Source organism: Agelaius phoeniceus, chromosome 4, assembly GCF_051311805.1.
Source record: "Agelaius phoeniceus isolate bAgePho1 chromosome 4, bAgePho1.hap1, whole genome shotgun sequence".
NCBI lineage: Eukaryota > Metazoa > Chordata > Aves > Passeriformes > Icteridae > Agelaius > Agelaius phoeniceus.
In genome coordinates, this window is record NC_135268.1 from 73208963 (window position 1) to 73232903 (window position 23941).

Here is a 23941-nt window from a genome sequence, read left to right on the forward strand (position 1 = left end):
CCCCTGCTGTCCCCACAGTGTCCCCAGTGTCCCTGCATGTCCCTGGTGTCCCCACAGTGTCCCCAATGTCCCCGTGTCCCCATAGTTTCCCCACTGCTGTCTCCACAGTGTCCCCCCTGCTATTCCCTCCCTGCTGTCCCCACAGCGCCCCCAGTGTCCCCATTGTCCCCCCATGTCCCCAATGTCCCCTCACGGCCACTCTGACCCCTTCAGGATCCAACTCTTTAATACCCAAATCCGCCGGGAGCCACCGGGAGCCACCGGGGCCACCGGAGCCACCGGGAGCCACCGCGCTGTCCCCGGGCTGTCCCCGCGCTGTCCCCGCGCTGTCCCCGGGCTGTCCCCGCGCTGTCCCCGCGGTGTCGCTGTCGCGGGTCAGCGGCGCTGTCCCTGCAGCTGCTGCAGCCGCTGGCTCAGGTCGTCGATGCGGAGATTCTTGAGGAGCAGGAGCTGCTCCAGCCGCCCCACCTTGGCCTGCAGGATCTGCGGGAATCCCAAATCCCAAAATCCCCAAAATCCCCAAAATCCCAAAACCTCACAATCCCCAAATCCCAAACCCATTCCAAGGGGTCTTCCCGAAGCAGGGAATTTTTGGGTTTTTTTCCAGATGAATTTTGGGGTTGTTCCCACTGAGGAGAAGAGATGGATTTGGGATTTCCGCCTCACCTTGGCCTGCAGGATCTGCAGGAATCCCAAATCCCCAAATCCCCAAAATCCCAAATCCCCAAATCCCAAACCAATTCCAAGGGATCTTCCCGTAACAGGGAATTTTTGGTTTTTTTTTTGTTTCCCAGAAGAATTTTGGGTTTTTTCCCAAGAGGAATTTTGAGTTTTTTTTCCCAGAAGAATTTTGGGGTTTTTTCCCCACTGAGGGAAAGAGATGGATTTGGGGTTCTGATCCCTTTCCCATAAAAAAATAAAATGGGAATTCCAGAATATCCCGCTGTTCCCGTTCCCGGATATCCCTCAGAATTCCGGCCTTTCCCGAAATTTACATCTGTGGCGAGGAAAAGCCGGATTTGAGGGGAAATTTGAGGGAGGGGAAAAAGCGGGAAGGGGGATCAGGAAAAACCGGGAAAAACCGGGAAAAACCGGGAAAAACCGCGAAAGGAAGGACAGGGAAAAACCAGGAAAATTCGGGAAAAGCTGGGGAAAGCTGGGAAGGAGGATAGGGAAAATTTTAGTGAAGAAGGGACCGGGAAAAGCCAGGATAGGGGGATAGGGAAAAACCGGGAAAGGGGGACACGGAAAAAACGGGAAAGGGGGACAGGGAAAAGCCGGGAAGGTGGGATAGGGAGAATTTTAGGGAAGGGACAGGGAACAATCAGGAGAAACCGGGAAAAACCGGGAAAAGCCGGGAAGGAAGGACAGGGAGAAATTTAGGGGAGGAACCGGGAAAAGCCAGGAATGGAGACACAGAAAATTTTAGGAAAGAAGGGTCAGGAAAAAGCCGGGAAAAGCCAGGAATAGGAGACAGGGAAAAGCCAGGAAAGGGGGACAGGGAAAAAACGGGAAAAGCTGGGAAGGAGGGACGGGGAAAATTTTAGGGAAGGAGGAACCGGGGAAAGCCGGGAAAGGGAGACAGAGAAATTTTTTGGGAAGGAGGAACCGGAGAAAGCTGGAAAAGGGGGACAGGGAAATTTTTTGGGAAGAAGGGACAGGGAAAAACGGGGAAAGGGGACAGGAATAGGGGACACGGAAAAGGCGGAAAGGGGGACAGGGAAACGCCGGGAAGGAGGGACACGGAAAATTTTAGGGAAGGAGGGACAGGGAAAAGCGGGGAAAGGGGGACAGGGAAAAACCGAGAAAAGCCGGGAAAAGCCTGGAAAGGGAAAAGCCTGGAAAGGGGGACAGGGACAATTTTTGGGAAGAAGGTTCAGGGAAAAGCCGAGAAGGGAGGATTGGGAAAAGCCGGGAAAAGCCGGGAAAAGCCGGGAATAGGGGACAAAGAAAAGGTGGGAAAAGGGGACAGGGAAAAGCCGGGAATAAGGGGCAGGGAAAAGCCAGGAAAGGGGGACAGAGAAAATTTTAGGGAAGAAGGGACAAGGGAAAGCTGGAAAAGGGGGACAGGGAAAAGCCAGGAAAGGGGGACGGAGAAAGATCGGGAAAAGCCGGGAAAAGCCGGGAATAGGGGACACGGAAAAGGCGGGAAAGGGGGACAGATAAAAATTGTTGGGAAGAAGGGACAGGGGAAAGCTGGGAATGGGGGGACACGGAAAAGGCGGGAAGAAGGGCGGGGGACAGGTCAGTGTCGCGCGTGTCCCCCCGCGATGTCCCCGCACATCCGGGGCCTCTCCGGAGCCCGGGACTGGGATTTGGGATGGGCTCACCTGGATCGTGTCCCGCGCCAGCTGCAGCGCCTGCTCGCGCTCCGCCAGCTGCTGCCGCATGTCCCCAGGGCCAGCCCCGGGCGGCGCGGGCACCGCCACTGTCACCGCCCTGGCGCGGCGGGGACACGGCCGGGGGGACAGCGCTGAGCCCTCCCAGAGGGGAGGCGCCCAAATCCTGTGCCCCGATCCCATGGGAATGTCCTCATCTCTCATGGGGACACCCAGCGACACCCAGGGACACCACGGTGACCCCCAAACCCTCACAGTGACCCCAAACCCTCACAGTGAGACCCTGACCCACACAAGGACCCCAAGAACCATATGGGGACACCCCAAACACTGCAGTGACCCCCCAAACCCTCGCAGTGACCCCAAACCCCACAGTGCGTCCCTGACCCACACAAGGACCCCAAGAGCCATATGGGGACCCCCTGACCCTCATGAGGACACCCCAAACACTGCAGTGATCCCAAACCCCACAGGGACCCCAAACCACCACAGGGACCCCCTGACCCTCATAGGGACACCCCAAACACTGCAGCGATCCCCCCCCAAACCTCACAGTGATCCCAAACCCCACAGTGAGTCCCCGACCCACAAAAAGACCCCAAGAGCCATATGGGGAACCCCTGACCCTCATGGGGACACCCCAAACACTGCAGTGACCCCAAACCCCCGTGGGGACCCCCCAAACCCTCACAGTGATCCCCAAACCCCACAGGGAACTCCTGACCCTCATGGGGATACCCCAACTCCACAGGGGCACCCCAAACCCCACAGTGCATCCCTGACCCACACAAAGACCCCAAGAGCCACATGGGGACCCCCCGACCCTCATGGGGACGCCCCAAACACTGCAGTGACCCCAAAGCCCACAGGGATCCCCCAAACACTCATGATGACCCCAAACCCCACAGGGAGACCCTGACCCTCAAGGGGACACCCCAAAATCCACAGAGATCCCCTGACCCCCCTCAGTGATCCCCAACCACCACAGTGACCCCAAACTCCCAAAGGAACCCCCCCAACCCTCACAGTGACCCCAAACCCCATAGTGACCCCCAAAACTCTCACAGTGACCCCAAACCATTGAAGGGACCCCCCAAACCTCACCGTGACCCCCCTCAAACTCTCACAGTGACCCCAAACCCCACAGTGAGTCCCTGACCCACACAAAGACCCCAAGAGCCATATGGGGACCCCCGGAACCCTCATGGATGGGGACACCCCAAACACTCCAAACCCAAAGATCCCTTGACCCCCCTCAGTTATCCCCAAACAACTGCAGTGACCCCAAACCACCCCAGGGATCCCCCCAACCCCACAGTGACCTTAACCCAAAACCCTCACACTGACCCCCTGACCCCACAGGGACCCAAAACCCCACAGTGACCCCCAAAACTCTCACAGTGATGCCCCAAACTCCATAGAGACCCCAAACCACCACAGGGACCCCCTGAGTCCCCTCAGTGACACCCAGAACCCCACAAGGACCCCACAGTGACCCCATAAAGACCCCCTGACCCCAAAAGGGCCCCGTCCCCTGCCCAGCCCTCACCTGGCAGCGCCGTCCTGGCTGCAGCCCCTTCCCAAATCACTCTGGAGCCTGGGCTGGCCTGGAAAACCCACAGGGATGGATGGACAGATGGATGGATGGATGGATGGATGGATGGATGGATGGATGGATGATGGATGGATGGATGATGGATGATGGATGGATGGATGGATGATGGATGGATGGATGATGGATGGATGATGGATGGATGGATGATGGATGATGGATGGATGGATGGATGGATGGATGGATGGATGGATGGATGGATGGATGGATGATGGATGGATGATGGATGGATGATGGATGATGGATGGATGATGGATGGATGATGGATGGATGATGGATGGATGATGGATGGATGGATGGATGGATGGATGATGGATGGATGATGGATGGATGGATGATGGATGGATGGATGATGGATGGATGGATGATGGATGGATGATGGATGGATGGATGGATGGATGGATGGATGGATGATGGATGGATGGATGGATGGATGATGGATGGATGATGGATGGATGGATGATGGATGGATGGATGATGGATGGATGGATGGATGGATGATGGATGGATGATGGATGGATGGATGATGGATGGATGGATGGATGATGGATGGATGATGGATGGATGATGGATGGATGGATGGATGGATGGATGGATGATGGATGGATGATGGATGGATGGATGGATGGATGGATGGATGGATGGATGATGGATGATGGATGGATGGATGGATGGATGGATGGATGGATGATGGATGGATGATGGATGGATGGATGGATGATGGATGGATGATGGATGGATGATGGATGGATGGATGGATGGATGGATGGATGGATGGATGGATGGATGATGGATGGATGATGGATGGATGGATGGATGGATGATGGATGGATGGATCGATGATGGATGGATGATGGATGGATGGATGATGGATGGATGGATGGATGGATGATGGATGGATGGATGATGGATGGATGATGGATGGATGATGGATGGATGAGGGATGGATGGATGGATGATGGATGGATGATGGATGGATGATGGATGGATGGATGGATGGATGATGGATGGATGGATCGATGATGGATGGATGATGGATGGATGGATGATGGATGGATGGATGGATGATGGATGATGGATGGATGATGGATGGATGATGGATGGATGGATGGATGATGGATGGATGATGGATGGATGGATGATGGATGGATGATGGATGGATGGATGATGGATGATGGATGGATGGATGGATGATGGATGGATGGATGGATGATGGATGGATGATGGATGGATGATGGATGGATGGATGGATGGATGGATGGATGGATGGATGGATGGATGGATGGATGGATGGATGGATGGATGGGGTCACCTGCCCCGACACCACTATCGCCTCCCAGGGACCCCAAAAAGTCCCAGTGGGGAATTTTGGGATCCTTTATCCCCCATCCCTTACCTGTGTCCAGGTACCTGCCCTCGTCCAGTGCTGCCGACTCCGCTGGGGGCTGAGGAGAGGCAGGAAAACCCCTGGGACACCTGGGACACACCTGGGACACCCCTGCCACCAGCCCGGGTGACACCAACCTGGCCTGGGACTTTCAGGAGCAGCCCCAGCAAATCTGGGAATTCCAGCCCAGGCAGGAATTCCTTGCCAAGATCCCAGCCCAATCTCCCCTTTCCCAGTGGGAGCCATTCCCTGGCTCCTGTCCCTGCAGGCCTTGTCCCCAGCCCCTCTCCAGCTCTCCTGGAGCCCCTTTAGAGGGACTCTGAGGATTCCCTGGAATTTTCCCTTCTCCAGGGGAACATTCCCAGCTCTCCCAGCCTGGCTCCAGAGCCGAATCCAGGAACGATTTCTGTTGGGAACAACCCTAAATCCCCTTCATTCCCACCCTCCCCTATCCCATCTTTTCCCAAACCCCAATATCCAACCTTTCCCGGGATCCCCATTCCTGGGAGTTCCCTATTTTTGGGAGTTCCTCCCTATTTTCGGGATTTCCTCCCCGTTTTTGGGATTTCCTCCTCGGTTTTGGGATTTCCTTCCCGTTTTTGGGATTTCCTCACCTTCCCAGCCCCTCCCTTGCCGTTCCTCTGCCTCCGCAGGATTTTGTCCCGCAGGAGCTGCAGGAGCTGCTCGGCCGTTCCCGGCTGGCTCCGCACCAGCGCCTGGATCATCTCCTCGGGCAGCCGCAGGTTCAGCTTGCTCAGCACCTTCCTGGAATTTGGGATCCATGGAACACCCGGAGGAGGTGACAGAAGGACACAGAGGGACATGGGGCACAGGGGGACACAGAGGGACACAGGGGGACAAAGGGGGACACAGGGGCAGAGGGACGGAGAGGGACAGAGGGGGACAGAGGGGGGACACAGAGGGACAGAGAGACACAGGCGGACAGAGAGGGAGATGGGACACAGAGGGACAGAAAGGGAGAGAGAGGGACACAGGGAACACCGGGGGACACAGGGGACACAGAGTGACAGAGGGACACAGAGGGACACAGAGGGACCCAGAGAGGCACAGGGGGACACAAGGGGACACCAGTCCCCACCCGCTGCAGGCCACGGTGGCTCTGTGGCCACACGGAGCTGTTGGGATGTGACGAACAGGGCGACACCGCCCGCAGGACAGGTGGGGACAATCTGGGGACACCCCGGACAGGGGGTGGGGGGGGGTCACACGGAGCTAGTGGCGCCTGTCCCTACCTGTTAAGGTGGCCCCAGTTGGCGACTTTCTGCGCCGTGGAGCTGGTGGGGACAAAGCTGTGCAGCTCCACCAGGGAGGGGAAGAAGAACTTCACCACCTCGGCCGCCAGCACTGCGGGGACAGCGGGGACACGCTGCGGCTGGCACCACAGGGACAGAGGGACAGCCCGCCCCGGCCACCCCGCCGTGTCCCCGCAGGGCCAACCGCCATCGCTGAAGTCGCGGGCGATGTTCCTGCGCGGCCGCGACAGTGGCACCGTGTCCAGCCAGCGGTACAGGGACACCAGCGACGCCTCCGGGCCCGGCTCCGGCCCCTCGGCCGCCATCAGGGCCCGGCCTCAGCGTCCCCGCTGCCATGGCAACGAGGGCGGGGCCTGAGGGGAGCGTCGCGGCGCCACGGCAACGGGGGCGGGGCCGGAGCAGAGCGTCGCGGTGCCATGGCAACGGGGGCGGGGCCTGAGCGGAGCGTCGCGGCGCCATGGCAACGGGGGCGGGGCCTGAGCGGAGCGTCGCGGCGCCATGGCAACGGGGGCGGGGCCTGAGCAGAGCGTCCAATTGCCATGGAAACGGGGGCGTGGCTTTAATGAAGCGGCTCTGCTGCCGTGGCAACGAGGGCAGGGCTCAATGGGAGCGTCGCTGTTGCCACGGCAACAGGGGCGGGGTTTAATGGGAGCATTTCTGCTGCCATGGTAACGGGGGTGGAGCTTGAAGGAAGCGTCGCGGTGCCATGGCAACGGGGCGGGGCATAATGGGAGCATCCCATTGCCATGGGGAAGTGGGCGGGGCTTACTGGCGTCACTGCTGCTATGACAACGGGGGCAGGGCTTCACGGGAGAGTCTTGTTGCCATGGCAACGGGGGGTGGGGCTTCAGGGGAGCATTTCTGCTGCCATGACAATGGGGGCGGGGCTTCAGGGAGCGTCGTGGTGCCATGGCAACAGGAGCAGGGCTTGCAGGGTGCACCCTATTGCCATGGAAATGGGGGTGGGATATGAACATTGGGATGGGATATGGACTTTGGGATTAGATATGGACATTGGATTGGATATGGACATCGGGGTGGGATATGGACACCAGGGATGGGATATGGACAGTGTGGATGGGATATGGACACTGGGAATAGGAAATGGACACTGAGGTCGGATATGAATATTGGGATGGAATATGGACACTGGTGTGGGATATGGACATTGGGAATGGGACAGGGACACTGGGAATGGGATACAGACTTTGGGATTGGATATGGATATTGGGGTGGGATATGGACTCTGGGATGGGATATCAACACCATGAATGGGATATGGAGGCTGGGATGGGATATGGACACCATGGATGGGATATGGACTTTGGGATGGGATATGGACATCACGGATGGGATATGGGCACTGGGATGGGATATGGACACTGGGAATGGGATATGAACACTATGGATGGGATATGGACATCATGGATGGGATATGGACATCATGGAGGGGGTATGGACACCATGGATGTGATATGGACACCACGGGTGGGATATGGACACAGGGATGGGATATGGACACCATGGATATGATATGGACACTGGGAATGGGATATGGACACTATGGATGGGATATGGACATCATGGAGGGGGTATGGACGCTGGGATGGGATATGGACACCATGGATGGGATTTAGACACAGAGGTGGGATATGGACACCGGGATGTGATATGGACACAGGGATGGGATATGGACACCATGGATGGGATATGGACACCACGGATGGGATTTAGACACAGGCACAGTCGCAGGAGGTGGCAGTGACACCCCCAGATCAGGGGCTGGTCGTTATGGCAGTGAATGGGACCCCCCCCAGCAGGAAGAATTGGCCCCCACCTGCACCCGGGTGTGGGGCTCTCAAGTCTCAACTCCTCCTTGTCCCGTCCCCCAGCCATGTCCCCCCCTGGCCGGGCCGTGTCCCCGAATTCCCCCCTCAGTTGTCCCCCCGCCGTTCCCCGCTGCGCCTTCAGCCTCGCCCATCCTCCGACCCCGCCTCTCCACTCCGTTACGCCTGCAATTGGCTGCACCTCCCGTCAATCATCCGGCTACGCCCCACCCCTCTGTTTGCCACGCATCGAGTACTTCCGCATTATCTCCGGCTCCACCCTCCGCGCCTTTCTATTCGCTATAATTCCCGCCAATCATAGCTTTAACCAATCATCTTCTTGTCCCCGCCTATCACGCACTCCCATTGGTTAATATCGCCGCCATTTTTGCATAAAAATCGGCGGCGCGGCGGTGGGCGCCCCCCTGTGGACGCGGCGCGGCCCCCGGGGCTGTCGCGCTGCGCTCCGTGGCCGGCGACCGGGCGCGACATATCGTGACATAGCGGCCTCACCGCGGCTCCTCGGCTGGTGGCGCTTCCCCCGCGGTGTCGCTGGGCACGGCGGGTGGCACCTTGGGGACATCCCCGCTGGCTTTGTCACCTGTGTGACGTCAGAGCCCCCCCCCCAATAGGATTTCCCCCAGGATTCCCTCCCTTCCCCCCCCCCCCCCCCCCGCTTTTTTTAAATTTCCCCCCCCATTTTTTCCACCTTTTTCTTCCCCCTTCCCTCTTTTTCATTCTCACACCCCTCCCTCTTTTGATTAATTTTTTTCCCGTTTTGTTCCCTTTTTCCCACCCTGTTTCCCCCCTTTTAATTTCATTTTCCACCTTTTTTACCCCTCTCTTCTCCCCCTTTTTAGATTCCATTTTTCCTCCCCTATGTTTTCACTTTTTTATTCCCGTTCTCCCCCTCCTTTCCCCCTTTTTTTTCCCTTTTTTCCCCCTTTTTTCCTCATTTTTATTCCATTTTTCGCATACTTTCCCATTTTTAATTCCCTTTTTCCTCCCCTTTTCCCCCTGGACATTTTTTGTTTTGTTTTCTTTTTTCCTCTTTTTTTTTGTTTGTTTGTTTGTTGTATTTTTTTTTTTGTAAGACTGATATTTTTGAGGGGGTTATTTTGGTCTGTTCTAGGGATCTTGGTATTTTTTGGGGATATTTTAGGCTATTTTGGTTCTTTGTGGGGTTGTTTTGGAGCTATTTTGGGGTTATTTGGGATTGTTTTGGACTTTTGAGTTTGTTTTGGTTTTTTGGGCTGTTTCTGGTGGTTTTTGGATATTTTGGGGGGTGTTGGGGGTTATTTTGGAGTTATTTGGGTTTGGTTTTGGTATTTTGGGGAGTTTTTTTTTTATTTTTTTTGTTGGTTTTTTTTTGGGTGATTTTTGGGGTGTTTTAGGGCTTATTTTGGGCCTATTTGGGGTTTTGGGGGTATTTTATGGTGTTGTTTTGTGGTTTTGGGGCTTACTTGTGGGTGATTTTGGGCTTGTTTGGAATTTTTTGGGTTTTTTTGTGTTTTTTTTTTGGGGGGGTTATTTGAGGAACAGTTTGGGATTATTTTGGGTGTAATCTGGGTCAATTCTGGGATTATTTTGTGGGTTTCTTTTTTTTTGCCTTCTTTTGTGTTATTTAAAGCAATTTATTCTCTGTTCAGCTGTGAATAATTTGAGGGGGGTGTCCCCAGATTGGGGGGGTTGGGGACCCCAAAATGTCACGGAGTGGGGAGGGGGGAGGGATGGGACACTTTAATCAAGGACAGATTTGGGGTCATGAGTGGGGGGGGGGTGGCGGCACCGGGATTTGGGACACTGGGGACAGGGGTGGGGTGGGGGACCTGGATTGGGGCTGGGGACACCTGGGATGGGGGGGGATCCCATTGGATTGGGGGATTGATCCCACAGGTTCAGGGGGATTGATCCCACTGGTTATGGGGGATGAATTCCCTAAATGGGGGAATGATTCCACTGGATGAGGGGGATGAGATCCCTAAATAGGGGGGATGATCCCACTGGTTTTAGGGGATGATTCCAATGGATATGGGGGATGGCATCCCTAAACAGGGGGATGGATCTCTCTGGTTTTGGGGGATGATCCTCTTGGATGAGTGGGATGAGATCCCTAAATAAGGCGGATGATCCCTCTGGATGGGGGGATTGATCCCACTGGATAAGGGGGATGAATTACCTAAATAGGCGGGAAGATCCCTTGGGATTGGAAGGGTGATCCCACTGGTTTTGGGGAATGATCCCACTGGATTTGGGGGATAAGATCCCCGGATATGGCAATGAATTCCCTAAAGAGAGGGCAATGATCCCTCTGGATATGGGGGATGATCCCACTGGTTTTTGGGGGATGAGATCCCTGGGTAAGGGGGAAGGATCCCACTGGGTAAGGGCGATGTTCCCACTGGTTTTAGGGGATGAGATCCTTAAACAGGAGAGATGATCCCACTGTTTTTTGGGAATGTTCCCACTGGAGAGAGGCAATGACGCCACTGGATATGGGGAATGATCCTACAGGATTTGGGGGATGAGATCCCTGCATGGGGGGGGGGGGGGGGGGGGATGATCCCACTGTTTTTGGGGAGGATCCTGCTGGAGAGAGGGGATGAGAATCCTGGATATGGGGGATGAATTCCCTCAATAGGGGAATGACCCCTCGGGACTGGGGGGGTGAGATCCCTAAATAGGGGGGACGATCCCACTGGTTTTAGGGGATGATTCCATTGGATATGGGGGATGACATCCTGAAAGAGGTGGGATGATCCCTCTGGTTTTGTGGGATGATCCTCTTGGGTGCGGGGGGATGATATCCCTAAATAAGGGGGATGGTCCCTCTGGATTGGGGGATTGATCCCACTGGATAAGGGGGATGAATTCCCTAAATAGGGGGAATGATCCCACTGCAGAGAGGGGACTGAGTTCCCTGGCTAAGGGGGGATGATCCCGCTGGTTTTAGGGAATGATTCCATTGGATATGGAGGATGAATTCCCTAAATAGGGGCAATGATCCCTCTGGTTTTGAGGGATGATCCTCTTGGCTGGGGGGCAATGAGATCCCTAAATAAGGGGGATGATCCCTTTGGAGAGAGGGGATGAGACCCCTGGATATGGGGGATGGATTCCCTAAATGGGGGAAATGATCCCTCTGGACTGGAGGGGTGAGATCCCTAAACAGGGGTGGCGATCCCACTGGTTTTGGGGGATGAGGTCCCTGAATGTGGGGGGATCCCACCTAAAGAAGGGGGATGAACCCACTGGATATGAGGGATGAACCCACTGTTTTTGGGGGATGATTGTCTTGGATAAGGGGGAATGATCCCACTGGATTAGGGGATTGATCCCTCTGGATATTGGGGAAGAGATCCCACTGGTTTTGGGGGTGAGATCCCTGGATATGGGGAATGAATTCCCTAAATAGGGGGATGATCCCACTGGATATGGGGGGATGAGATCTCACTGGTTTTGGGGGATTGAACTTCCTGGATATGAGTGGGATCATCCCCCAGGATAAAAGGGATCATCCCACTGATTTGTGGGGGCCTGAATCTCCTGGATAAGAGTGGCATCATCCCATTCTTCTGGAGGGATCATCCCACAGGATGGGAAGGATCATCCCACTCATTTTTGAGGAACTTGAACTTCCTGGATACGAATGGGATCATCCCGTTCTTCTGGAGAGAACATCCCACTGATTTTTGGGAGGGATCACCCCAGCAGTTTTGGAAGGATCATCCCACTGATTTGTGGGGATCATCCCACAGTTTTGGAGGGATCATTCCACCGATTTTTGGGGGATTGAATCTCCTGGATAAGAGTGGGGTTTATCCCATTCTTCTGGAGGGATCATCCCACAGGACAGGAGGGATCATCCCAGAGGATAGAGAGGGATCAACCCACTCATTTCTGGGGGTTGAACCTCCTGGATATGAGTGGGATCACCCCACAGGTTTTGGAGGGGCCATCTCACAGGATAAGAGGGATCATCCCATTGATTTTTGGGGGATTCAACCTCCTGGATACGAGGGGGATCATCCCATTCTTCTGGAGAAAACATCCCACAGTTTTGGAGGGATCATCCCACTGATTTTTGGGGGATTGAACCTATTAGGTATGAGGGGATGATCCCATTCTTCTGGAGGGATCATCCCACAGGTTTTGGACGGATCATCCCATTGATTCTGGGAGATTGAATCTCCTGGATAAGAGTGGGATCATCCCATTCTTTTGGAGGGATCATCCCACTGATTTTTGGGGGATTGAATCTCCTGGATAAGAGTGGGACCATCCATTCTTCTGGAGGAACCATTCCACAGGACGAGAGGGATCACCCCACAGGGTAAGGGGAATTATCCCATTCTTTTTGAGGGATCATCCCACTGTTTTGTGAGGGATCATCCCACTGATTATTGGGAGAATTGAACCTCCTGGATATGAGTGAGATCATCCCACAGTTTTAGAGGTATCTGACCCCCCCTGGATCCAGGAACCATCCAGCATTAACGGGATCACCCCACAATTCCCAGAACCTCCCAAACCCCCGTAACCCCCTCACCCCTCCTTGGGGACAGCTCTCCGAGGTGACCCCACTGAGGTGACCCCGGGGGGACGCTCAGGGGGACGCTGAGGTCCCTCTGGCACACCCCAGGGGAAGCTGAAGTTGCAGTTGTGGATCTGGACCCTTGGACGAGGGGGGATGAACCCTCTGGATTTGGGGAATCATCCCACTGATTTTTGGGGGGATTGAACCTATTAGATATAACAGGGATCATCCCACAGGATGGACGGGATCATCCCACTGATTTTTGGGGGATTGAATCTCCTGGATAAGAGTGGGATCATCCCATTCTTCTGGAGGGGCCATCCCACAGGACGAGAGGGATCACCCCACAGGCGTAAGGGGAATTATCCCATTCTTTTTGGAGGGATCATCCCACTGTTTTGGAGGGATCATCCCACTGATTATTGGGACAATTGAACCTCCTGGATATGAGTGAGATCATCCCACAGTTTTAGAGGTATCTGAGCCCCCCTGGATCCAGGAACCATCCCAGCATTAATGGGATCACCCCGCAATTCCCAGAACCTCCCAAACCCCTGTAACCCCCTCACCCCTCCTTGGGGACAGCTCTCTCCGAGGTGACCCCACTGAGGTGACCCCACCGAGGTGACCCCGGGGGGACGCTCAGGGGACGCTGAGGTCCCTCTGGCACACCCAGGGGAAGCTGAAGTTGCAGTTGTGGTCGTTCCAGAGCCCCGCGCCCACCGGGTGGATCTGGGCGCAGCCCTCGCCGCCCCATTGGCCGTGATCGGTGCTGTCCGGCTGCCCTGGAGCCCAGAAACTGCCCAAGGGCGCCGGTCAGGGCGGCATCCCCAAGGGATTTAGGGGATCACCCCACTGGATTTAGGGCGTCTGAACCCCATGGATTACTGGGATCATCCCAAGGGATTTAGGGGATCACCCCACTGGATTTAGGGCGTCTGAACCTCATGGATTACTGGGATCATCCCAAGGGATTTAGGGGATCACCCCACTGGATTTAGGGCGTCTGAACCCCATGATTACTGGGATCATCCCAAGGGATTTAGGGGATCACCCCACTGGATTTAGGGCGTCTGAACCCCATGGATTACTGGGATCATCCCGCGGGGGTTAGGGGATCTATCCCGTGGGATTTAGGGGATCTGAACCCCAGGGATTAGTGGGATCATCCCACTGGATTGGTGGGGTTGTCCCACTGGGTTTAGGGGATCTGAGCCCACTGGATTTAAGGGATCTGTGCCCATGGATTAGTGGGATGATCCCACTGGATTTAAGGGATCGGAATCCCATGGATTAGTGGGGTTGTCCCACTGGGTTAGTGGGATCAACCCACTGGATTTAGGGGGATCTGAACCCCATGGATTAGTGGGATCACCCCACTGGATTTAGGGGATCAACCCACTGGATTTAGGGGATCTGTGCTCCAGGGATTAGTGGGATCATCCCACTGGATTTAGGGGATCTGAACCCATGGATTAGTGGATCATCCCACTGGATTTAGGGGATCTGAGTCCCATGGATTTAGGGGATCATCCCACTGGATTAGTGGGATTGTCTCACAGGGTTAGTGGGATCATACCACTGGGTTAGTGGGGTCTCCCCACTGGATTTTGGGAATCATCCCACTGGATTTAGGGGCTCAACCCACTGGGTTAGTGGGATCACCCCAGTGGATTTAAGGGATGAGCCCACTGGATTTAGGGGATCTGAGCCCCTTGGATAAGTAGGATCATCCCACTGGATTAACGGATCATTCCACTGATTTCTGGGGGATTGAGCCTGCTCAGCACTCAGGCACAGCCGTGTCCCCAGGTGTCCCCAGGTGTCCCCACCCCGCTCACCTCTGATCGGGGGAATAGGGGGTCCCGTCCGACCAGCGCCAGGAGCCCCCCGTGCCCGTGGCCGTCAGCCCGATCCAGTAGGTGCCACCCCGGGCCTCCCGCGCCAGGTACGCCTGGGGACATGGGGACAGGTGAGGGGACGTGGGGACAGGGGAGGGGACAGGTGAGGGGACACGGGGACAGGGGAGGGGACACGAGGGAATGGGGGACACGAGAAAGGGCAAGGGGAACAGGTGAGATGGGGTGGGAAGGGGGACAGGGGAGGGGAGATGGCGACAAGGGAGGGGACATGGGAGGGGACAGGGGAGGGGACACAGGGGAATGGGGGACACGAGAAAGGGCAAGGGGAACAGGTGGGATGGGGTGGGAGGGGGGACACTGGGACAGGTGAGTGGACAGGTGAGGGGACACGGGGACAGGTGAGGGGACACGGGGGAATGGGGGACAGGGGAAAGGGGAACAGATGGGATGGGGTGGGGAGGGGACACGGGGACATGGGAGAGGACATGGGGACAGGTGAGGGGACACAGGGACAGGTGAGGGGACACGGGGGAAAGGGGGCAAGGGAACAGGTGGGATGGGGCGGGACGGGGAACACGGGGACAGGGGAGGGGACACAGGAATGGGGGACAGGGGAAAGGGGGTGAGGGGAACAGGTTGGAAGGGGGACATGGATGGGGGGACAAGTGAGACAGGTGAGAGGACACGGGGACATGGGAGGGGACAGCGGAATGGGACAGGACAGGGAAAGGGGAACAGGTGGGAAGGGGAACACGGACAGGAAGACAGGTGAGAGGATGTGGGGACAGGTGAGGGGACACAGGAGGGGACAAAGGGAACGGGGAGGATGGGATGAGAAAGGGGACATGGATGGGGGGGACAGGTGAGACAGAGGAGGGGACACGGGAGGGTGTGGCAGGGGACACAGGGACAGGTGGGGGACAAGGGAAGGGAGGGGGCAGGGGGTGTGCAGGTAGGAGGGGAGGGGGACGAGGGCTGGGGACAACAACGGGCGGGTAAAGGGGGACAGGGCTTGGGGACAGGGGCTGTGTGAGGGGTTGGGGACAGGACAGGGTCTGGGGACAGGATTTGGGGACAGGATCTGTACCTGGGATTTGGGGACAGGGCCTGTGTGCAGGATTTGGGGACCTGACAGGGTTTGGGGACAGGGGTTGGGGACAGGACAGGAGTTGGGGACAGGATTTGGGGAGAGGACAGGATTTGGGGACAGGGGCTATGCCTGGGATTTGGGGACAGGATTTGGGGATGGGATTTGGGGACAGGACAGGATTTGGGGACAGGGGCTGTGTGCAGGATTTGGGGACCTGACAGGGGCTGGGGACAGGGTTTGGGGACAGGACAGGGGTTGGGGACAAGGGGCAGTGTGCAGGATTGGGGGATGGGATTTGGGGACAGGGGCTGTGCTGGGATTTGGGGACAGGACAAGGTTTGGGGACAGGATCTGTACGTGGGATTTGGGGACAGAGGCTGTGTGCAGGATTTGGGGATCGAAATTGGGGACAGGACTGCATTTGGGGACAGGGGCTGTGCCTGGGATTTGGGGACAGGACAGGATTTGGGGACAGGCCCCTACAGGTGCCCAGGCAGCCGCTGCTCAGGTGGGAGGGGACAGAGCAGGACAGGACAGGAGTGGCCGCTCCCGGGGGTGTCCCCAGCCCCACCTGCTCCTCGGCGCTGGTGACAGAGGCCAGGTGCGCGTGTGTCACCGCGCAGGCGGCCTCGGCCGCGGCCCAGGGCTGCCGCTGAACCGAGAACAGGTAAATCTTGCCCCGGTGGTAGCGCCAGCCCAGCGCCAGCGCCTGCAGCCACCGCCCTGCGCGGGGACACAGCCACACCGCTGTCACACCCCGTGTCACACCCCGTGTCACATCCCCCTGTCAACACCTTGTCACCTCCCCGAGCCCGGCACCCCTCAGCCCTGCGCGGGGACACGGCCACACCCTTGCCACGCCCCTTGTCACCGCCCTGCCACACCCCTTGTCACACCTCTGTCACCACCTTGCCACACCCCTGTCACCACCTTGTCACCTCCCCGAGCCCGGCACCCCACAGCCCTACGCGGGGACACGGCCACACCAGTGTCACACCCCCCCTGTCACACTCCCGTGTCACCGCCTTTGTCACCTCCCTGAGCCCGGCACACGGCGACCCCCTTGTCACACCCCCTCCTGTCACGCCCTTGTCACCTCCCCGAGCCCGGCGCCCCACCGCCCTGCGCGGGGACACGGCCACACCCCTGTCACACCCCCCCTGTCACACCCCGCGTCACCGCCTTTGTCACCTCCCCCCCGTCACGCACCGAGCCGGTCCTGCCGCCGCTGTGCCGCTGAAGGGGTGTCACCTGTGGGGACAGGGACAAGAGTCGGCTTTGGGGACAGGGACAAGGGCTGGGGACAGGAGCTGAGGACAGGGTTTGAGGACAGGGGACAAGGTTTGGGGACAGACTGTGGGGACAGGGACTGCAGGTGAGGACAGGGACTGGGGCAGGATATGGGGACAGGTTAGGGACAGGGACTGCGGGCTGGGGACAGTTTGGGGACAGGGGATGGGATTTGGGGACAGGGGATGGGATTTGGGGACAGGGGCTGTGAACAGGATTTTGGGACAGGGACTGTGGGCTGGGAACAGTTTGGGGACCGGGGCTGTGGGCAGGATTTGGGGACAGGGGCCAGGATTTGGGGACCGGGGCTGTGAACAGGATTTGGGACCAGGACAGGACTTGGGGACAAGTCAGGTTTTGGGGACAGGACGAGAGCTGGGGACAGGGGCTGTGCATGGCATTTGGGGACAGCGGGTGCAGAACGGGGGCTGCAGGCGGGCTCTGGGGCCACCTTGGGGACAGTGCCACTGCCGGGGGTCCCTCACCGTCGGGCTCGGGCCCCAGGGGCTCGGTGACCGCTGCCAGCTCCGCCCGCGCCGCCCGCAGCTCCCCCCGGCTCTGCACGTCTGGGGGGGGACAGGGGCGTGACAGGACCCCCGACCCTGCCCGGGGTCCCTGCCCGGGGTCCCTGTCCCCTCCTGACCCTGCCCGGGGTCCCTGTCCCCTCCTGACCCTGCCCGGGACCCCCCAGCTCATCCCGACCCCTGCCCAGGACCCCCGACCCAGGGACCCCCCCACAAACCCGGCCTGGCCGTGCCCATTTTGGGGTGGGGACAGCGCCGGGAAGGGACCCGCGACCCCCGCCCGGGGACCCCCGGGCACTCCCTGCCCGTGCCCGGAGCCCCCTGCCCGCTCCCAGCCCCGTCCCCATCCCAGTGCCCGCTCCCAGTCCCTCTCCAGACCCCAGCCCCATTCACCGCCTCTCTCCCAGCCCCTTTCCCAAAGCCCAGCCCCTTTCCCAAACCCCAGCCCCTTTCCCAACCCCAGCCCCTTTCCCAAACCCCAGCCCCTATCCCAAAGCCCAGCCCCTTTCCAGCCCCTTTCCCAAACCCCAGCCCCTATCCCAAAGCCCAGCCCCTTTCCAGCCCCTTTCCAACCCCTCTCCCAACCCCTTTCCAAACCCCAGCCCCTTCCTAACCCCTCCCCAAAGCCCAGCCCCATTCCCAGCCCCTCTCCCAAAGCCCAGCCCCTTTCCAGCCCCTTTCCCAACGCCTCTCCCACTCCCATCCCTCCCCAGCCCCTCTCCATTCCCAGCCCCTTTCCCGAACACCTCTCCCAGCCCGTCCCCAACCCCCAGCCCCTTCCTAACCCCATTCCCAGTCCCTGTCCCAAACCCCAGCCCCTTCCTAGCCCTTCTCTCACTTCCATCTCCTCCCAGTCCCTTCCCCAGCCCCTCTCCAGACACTCCCCCAAACTCCAGCCCCTTCCCCAACCCCTCCCCAGCCTCTTCCAGCCGCATTCCCATCCGCTCCCAGCCCCTTTCCCATCCCCTTCCTAAACCCACTCCAGTCCCTATCCCAAACCCCATCCCCTTCCCAACCCCTCTCCCAGCCCCACTCCCAGTCCCTAGCCCAGCCCCTTTCCCGCTTCCATCCCCTCCCAGTCCGTCTCCAACCCCTCCCCAAACCTCAGCCCCTTTCCCAACCCCTCCCCAGCCCCGCCCCAAACCCCAGCCCCTTCCCCAACTCCTTCCCAGCCTTTTCTAACCCCATTCCCATCCTCTCCCAGCCCCTTTCCCAACCCTTCCCCAGCCTCTTCCAGCCCCATTCCAAACCCCTTTCCCAAACCCCAGCCCCTCCCCAAACCCCAGCCCCATTCCCAGCCCCTTTCCCAGCCTCTCCTCAGCCCCTCCCCAAACCGCAGCGCCTCCCTAACTCCATTCCCAGCCCCTTTCCCAAACCCCAGCCCCATTCCCAGTCCCAGTCCCATTCCCACCCTTCCCGCCTGTCTCCCCTCCCGCGGCTGTCCCCCCTTGCTGTCCCCCCTGTCTGTCCCCCCTTGTCTGTCCCCTTGTCTGTCCCCTTGCTGTCCCCGCTGTCCCCACTCACAGAGGGTGCCCAGCGCCGCCAGCCCCGCCGCCAGCAGCAGCAGCGCGGCCGTGCCCAGCGCCCGGCGACACGCGCGACACCGCGGCGACAGCGCCGGGGGTGGCGGCCGGGGGTCCCCGCGGGCCCCGGGGGGCGGGTACCGGATCTCCAGCGTCTCGTACAGGTCGGGGCTGTTGGCCATGGCCCCGGGGACACGCTGGGGACACGCTGGGGACACGCTGGGGACACGGACAGTGCTGGCCCCGCTTCCTGCCCCGTGCCCGCCGGGGAACAGGAACCGCGCTGGTGCCACCCGCGTCACGCGTGTCCCCACGCCCCCAGGGGACAGGCAGGGGATGAGGGCGCTGGACCCTGCGGCCAGCCCTGACTGTGTCCCTGTGTGTCCCTGACCCTGTCCCCATCCGTGTCCCTGTCCCCAGTCCTGATTCTGTCACTGGGCTGCTCCCTCTCCCTGATCCTGATCGTGTCCCCATCCTTGTCCCTGATCCTGTCCCTGTCCTTGTCCCTGTCCCTTACCTGTCACTGGACTTGTCCCTGTGTCTCTCCCTATCCTTGTCCCCAATCCTGTCCCTGTCCCTGATCCTGTCCCCATCCTTGTCCCTGTTTCTGTTCCTGACCCTGTCCTTGTCCCTGACTCTGTCCCTGATCTTGATCCTGTCCCCATCCTTGTCCCTGTCCCCAGTCCTGATTCTGTCACCAGACTGGTCCCTGTCCCTGACTCTGTCCCCGATCCTGTCCCCATCCTTGTCCCTGATCCTGTCCCTGTCACTGCACTTCTCCCCGTCCCTGATCCTGAACTTGTCCCAGTCCCTCAATCCCTGTGTCCCTAAATCCCTGTGTGTGTCCCTAAATCCCTGTGTCCCTGTCCCTAAGTCCCCCCAAAAATGGCCAAATTCACCCCAAAAATGGCCAAATCCACCCCCAAATTGGGTGAATTCAAACTGGGCACGGACACTGCAAAATGGGGAAAATTCACCCCAAACTGGGAAAATTCATCCCCAAATGGGGAAAGTTCACCCCAAACTGAATCCAGTCACCCCAAACTGGAAAAATCCATCCCAAAACTGGGAAATCCACCCCAAAATTGACCAAATCCACCCCAAAATTGACCAAATCCACCCCAAAATTGACCAAATCCACCCCAAAACTGGATCCAGTCACCCCAAACTGGTTCTGGTCACCCCAAACTGGGCAATTTCACCCCAAAACTGGATCCGGTCACCTCAAACTGGGAAAATTCACCTAAAAACTGGGAAATTTCCCCCACATTGGCCAAATCCACCCCAAAATTGACCAAATCCACCCCAAAACTGGGCAAATTCACCCTAAAACTGGGTCCGGTCACCCCAAACTGGTTCTGGTCACCCCAAACTGGGAAAATCTGTCCCAAAACTGGGAAATTTCCCCTACATTGGCCAAATCCACCCCAAAATTGGCCAAATCCACCATAAACTGGGAAAATTCCCCCAAACTGGGAAAATAAATCCCCAAATGGGGCAAATTCACCCTAAAACTGGATCCAGTCACCCCAAACTGGGTCAGGTCACCCCAAACCGTGAAAATCCATCCCAAAACTGGGAAATTTCCCCCACATTGGCCAAATCCACCCCAAAACTGGATCCAGTCACCCCAAAACTGGATCCAGTCACCCCAAACTGGGAAAATCCATCCCAAAACTGGGAAATTTCCCCCACATTGGTCAAATCCACCCCAAAATTGGCCAAATCCACCACTAACAGGGAAAAATCCCCCAAACTGGGAAAATTCATCCCCAAATGGGGCAAATTCACCCCAAAACTGGATCCAGTCACCCCAAACTGGGTCTGGTCACCCCAAACCGTGAAAATCCATCCCAAAACTGGGAAATTTCCCCCATATTGGCCAAATTGACCAAATCCACCCCAAAACTGGACAAATCCACCCCAAAACTGGATCCAGTCACCCCAAACTGAATCCAGTCACCCCAAACTGGGAAAATTCACCCCAAAACTGGGAAATTTCCCCTACACTTGTCAAATTCACCCCAAAATTGGCCAAATCCACCACAAACTGGGAAAATTCCCCCAAACTGGGAAAATAAATCCCCAAATGGGGCAAATTCACCCCAAAACTGGATCCAGTCACCCCAAACTGGGTCTGGTCACCCCAAACCGTGAAAATCCATCCCAAAACTGGGAAATTTCCCCCATATTGGCCAAATTGACCAAATCCACCCCAAAACTGGACAAATCCACCCCAAAACTGGACAAATCCACCCCAAATCTGGATCTGGTCACCCCAAACTGGGAAAATTCACCCCAAAACTGGGAAATTTCCCCTACACTCGCCAAATTCACCCCAAAATTGGCCAAATCCACCCCAAACCGGGTGAATCCTCCCCAAGCCGGGGAATTTGGGGTCTGGGGGTCCCCTGGGCGCCCCCACGCCCCCATTTGGGGTCCCCTGACGGGGATTCCCGTCCCCCCCCGACGTCACCCCCTGTCCCCACCCCGTTGTTGCTCAATTCCCGTTTCCTTCCCCGTTCCCCGTCCCGGAGATTGGGGAACCTCCGGCCTGAGTCACCCCCGGCCGTCACCGACACCCCCGAGGGCCCCATGGGGAATTCCCAGGGGGAAGCAAAAAAAAGTCCCGGAGTTTCAGCCTAGAATTGAGGGTTTGGGGTTTTTTTTTGGTTTTTTTTTTTTTGTTTTTGTTTTTGTTTTTTTTTTTAATTTTTTCCTCACCCCAAACCATTCTGGGATGAGGGGGTTGGTGGAAAACCCCGTCCCAATGATCCTGGGATATCCACGGGATCAGTTTGGGGTGGATTTTCCTGGCTTGGGGTGAATTTTCCTGGTTTGGGGTGGATTTTCCCACTTTGGGGTGGATTTTCCCAGTTTTGTAATGAATTTTCCCACTTTGGCGTGAATTTTCCCAGTTTGGGGTGAGTTTTCATGGTTTTGAGGTGAATTTTCCCCTTTTTGGGGTAAATTTTCCTGGTTTGGAGTGAATTTGCCTGGTTTGGGGTGAATTTTCCTGGTTTCGGGGAATTTTCCCACTTTGGGGTGGATTTTCCCAGCTTTGTGGTGAATTTTCCCAGCTTTGGGGTGGATCTTCCCAGCTTTGGGGTGGATTTTCCCAGTTTGGGGGTGAATTTTCCCAGTTTGGGGTGAGTTTTCAGAGTTTTGAGGTGAATTTTCCCCTTTTTGGAGTGAATTTTCCTGGTTTGGAGTGAATTTTCCTGGTTTGGGGGAATTTTCCTAGTTTGAGGTGAATATTCCTGGTTTTGGCGTAAATTTTCCCGGTTTGAGGTGGATTTTCCCGGTTTGAGGTGGATTTTTCCGGTTTGGGGTGAATTTCCCACTTTTGGAGTGGATTTTCCCAGTTTGGGGCGGATTTTCCCAGTTTTGGGAGAATTTTCCCAGTTTTGTAGTGGATTTTCCCGGTTTGGGGGGAATTTCCCCGTTTTGGGGCGAATTGTCCTGGCTGGGGTGAATTTTCCTGATTTGTGTGGATTTTCCCAGTTTGGAGGTGGATTTTCCCATTTTGGGGGAATCTTCCCAGTTTTGGAGTGAATTTTCCCGGTTTGGGGTGAATTTTCCCAGTTTTGGGGTGAATTTTCCCAGTTTGGGGTGGATTTTTACAGTTTGGGGTGAATTTCCCAGTTTTGGGGTGAATTTTCCCAGTTTTGTAGTGGATTTTCGTAGTTTGGGGAGAATTTTCCCGGTTTGGGGTGAATTTTCCCGGTTTTGGGGTGAATTTTCCCAGTTTGGGGTGAATTTCCCAAGTTTGGGATGACTGGTCCCAGTTTTTCGTGACTGGATCCAGTTTTGGGGTGAATTTTCCCATTTTGGGGGAATCTTCCCAGTTTTGGAGTGAATTTTCCCGGTTTGGGGTGAATTTTCCCAGTTTTGTGGTGGATTTTCCCAGTTTGGAGGTGGATTTTCCCATTTTGGGGGAATCTTCCCAGTTTTGGAGTGAATTTTCCCAGTTTGGGGTGAATTTTCCCAGTTTGGGGTGAATTTTCCTGGTTTTGGGGTGAATTTTCCCAGTTTGGGGTGGATTTTTACAGTTTGGGGTGAATTTCCCAGTTTTGGGGTGAATTTTCCCAGTTTTGTAGTGGATTTTCCCGGTTTGGGGTGAATTTTCCCAGTTTGGGGTGAATTTTCCCGGTTTTGGGGTGAATTTTCCCGGTTTTGGGGTGGATTTTCCCAGTTTTGGGAGAATTTTCCTGGTTTGTGGTGGATTTTCCCGGTTTGGGGTGAATTTTCCCAGTTTTGGGGTGGAATTTGCCCCATTTGGGGCGAATTTTCCAAGTTTGGGATGGCTGGTTCCAGTTTTTTGGTGACTGGATGCAGTTTTGGGGTGAATTTTCCCAGTTTGGGGGGAATTTGCCCCGTTTTGGGGCGAATTGTCCTGATTGGGGTGAATTTTCCTGATTTGTGGTGGATTTTCCCAGTTTGGAGGTGGATTTTCCCATTTTGGGGGAATCTTCCCAGTTTTGGAGTGAATTTTCCCAGTTTGGGGGTGAATTTTCCCAGTTTGGGGTGGATTTTTACAGTTTGGGGTGAATTTCCCAGTTTTTTAGTGGATTTTCGTAGTTTGGGGAGAATTTTCCCGGTTTGGGGTGAATTTTCCCAGTTTGGGGTGAATTTTCCCGGTTTTGGGGTGGATTTTCCCAGTTTTGGGGTGAATTT

At 56.6% G+C, this 23941-nt stretch overlaps 2 protein-coding genes across 2 annotated transcripts; both read right to left on the reverse strand.

The window, feature by feature from the left end:
- Positions 1-269: 269 nt before the first annotated feature.
- Positions 270-6960, reverse strand: SPEF1 (sperm flagellar 1). Its single transcript, XM_054633869.2, has 7 exons — positions 6797-6960; positions 6592-6703; positions 5953-6103; positions 5348-5396; positions 3889-3946; positions 2331-2439; positions 270-483 (listed from the first exon to the last, which is right to left on the reverse strand). Exons 1-7 carry the CDS (start codon positions 6915-6917, stop codon positions 376-378), a joined length of 708 nt encoding a protein of 235 aa, XP_054489844.2. The 5' UTR covers positions 6918-6960; the 3' UTR covers positions 270-375.
- A 6636-nt stretch (positions 6961-13596) lies between these two features.
- On the reverse strand, positions 13597-20067 carry LOC129120160 (C-type lectin domain family 4 member F-like). The gene is made up of 6 exons (XM_077176611.1): positions 19266-20067; positions 17703-17783; positions 17137-17178; positions 16499-16650; positions 14817-14929; positions 13597-13774 (listed from the first exon to the last, which is right to left on the reverse strand). The coding sequence occupies exons 1-6, from the start codon at positions 19444-19446 to the stop codon at positions 13618-13620; spliced, it is 726 nt and encodes a 241-aa protein (XP_077032726.1). The 5' UTR covers positions 19447-20067; the 3' UTR covers positions 13597-13617.
- Positions 20068-23941: the final 3874 nt, after the last annotated feature.

Coding starts and splice junctions, on each gene's coding strand:
- SPEF1 (XM_054633869.2), bottom strand. CDS start 6,917: ATGGCGGCCGAGGGGCCGGAGCCGGGCCCGGAGGCGTCGCTGGTGTCC. Junction 6,104..6,591: donor AACTGGGGCCACCTTAACAG/GTAGGGACAGGC, acceptor CCCAAATTCCAG/GAAGGTGCTGAGCAAGCTGA. Junction 2,440..3,888: donor AGCCAGGACGGCGCTGCCAG/GTGAGGGCTGGG, acceptor CCGCCGCGCCAG/GGCGGTGACAGTGGCGGTGC.
- LOC129120160 (XM_077176611.1), bottom strand. CDS start 19,446: ATGGCCAACAGCCCCGACCTGTACGAGACGCTGGAGATCCGGTACCCG. Junction 17,179..17,702: donor CCTGGGGCCCGAGCCCGACG/GTGAGGGACCCC, acceptor CTGTCCCCACAG/GTGACACCCCTTCAGCGGCA. Junction 13,775..14,816: donor CCCTATTCCCCCGATCAGAG/GTGAGCGGGGTG, acceptor GCCCTTGGGCAG/TTTCTGGGCTCCAGGGCAGC.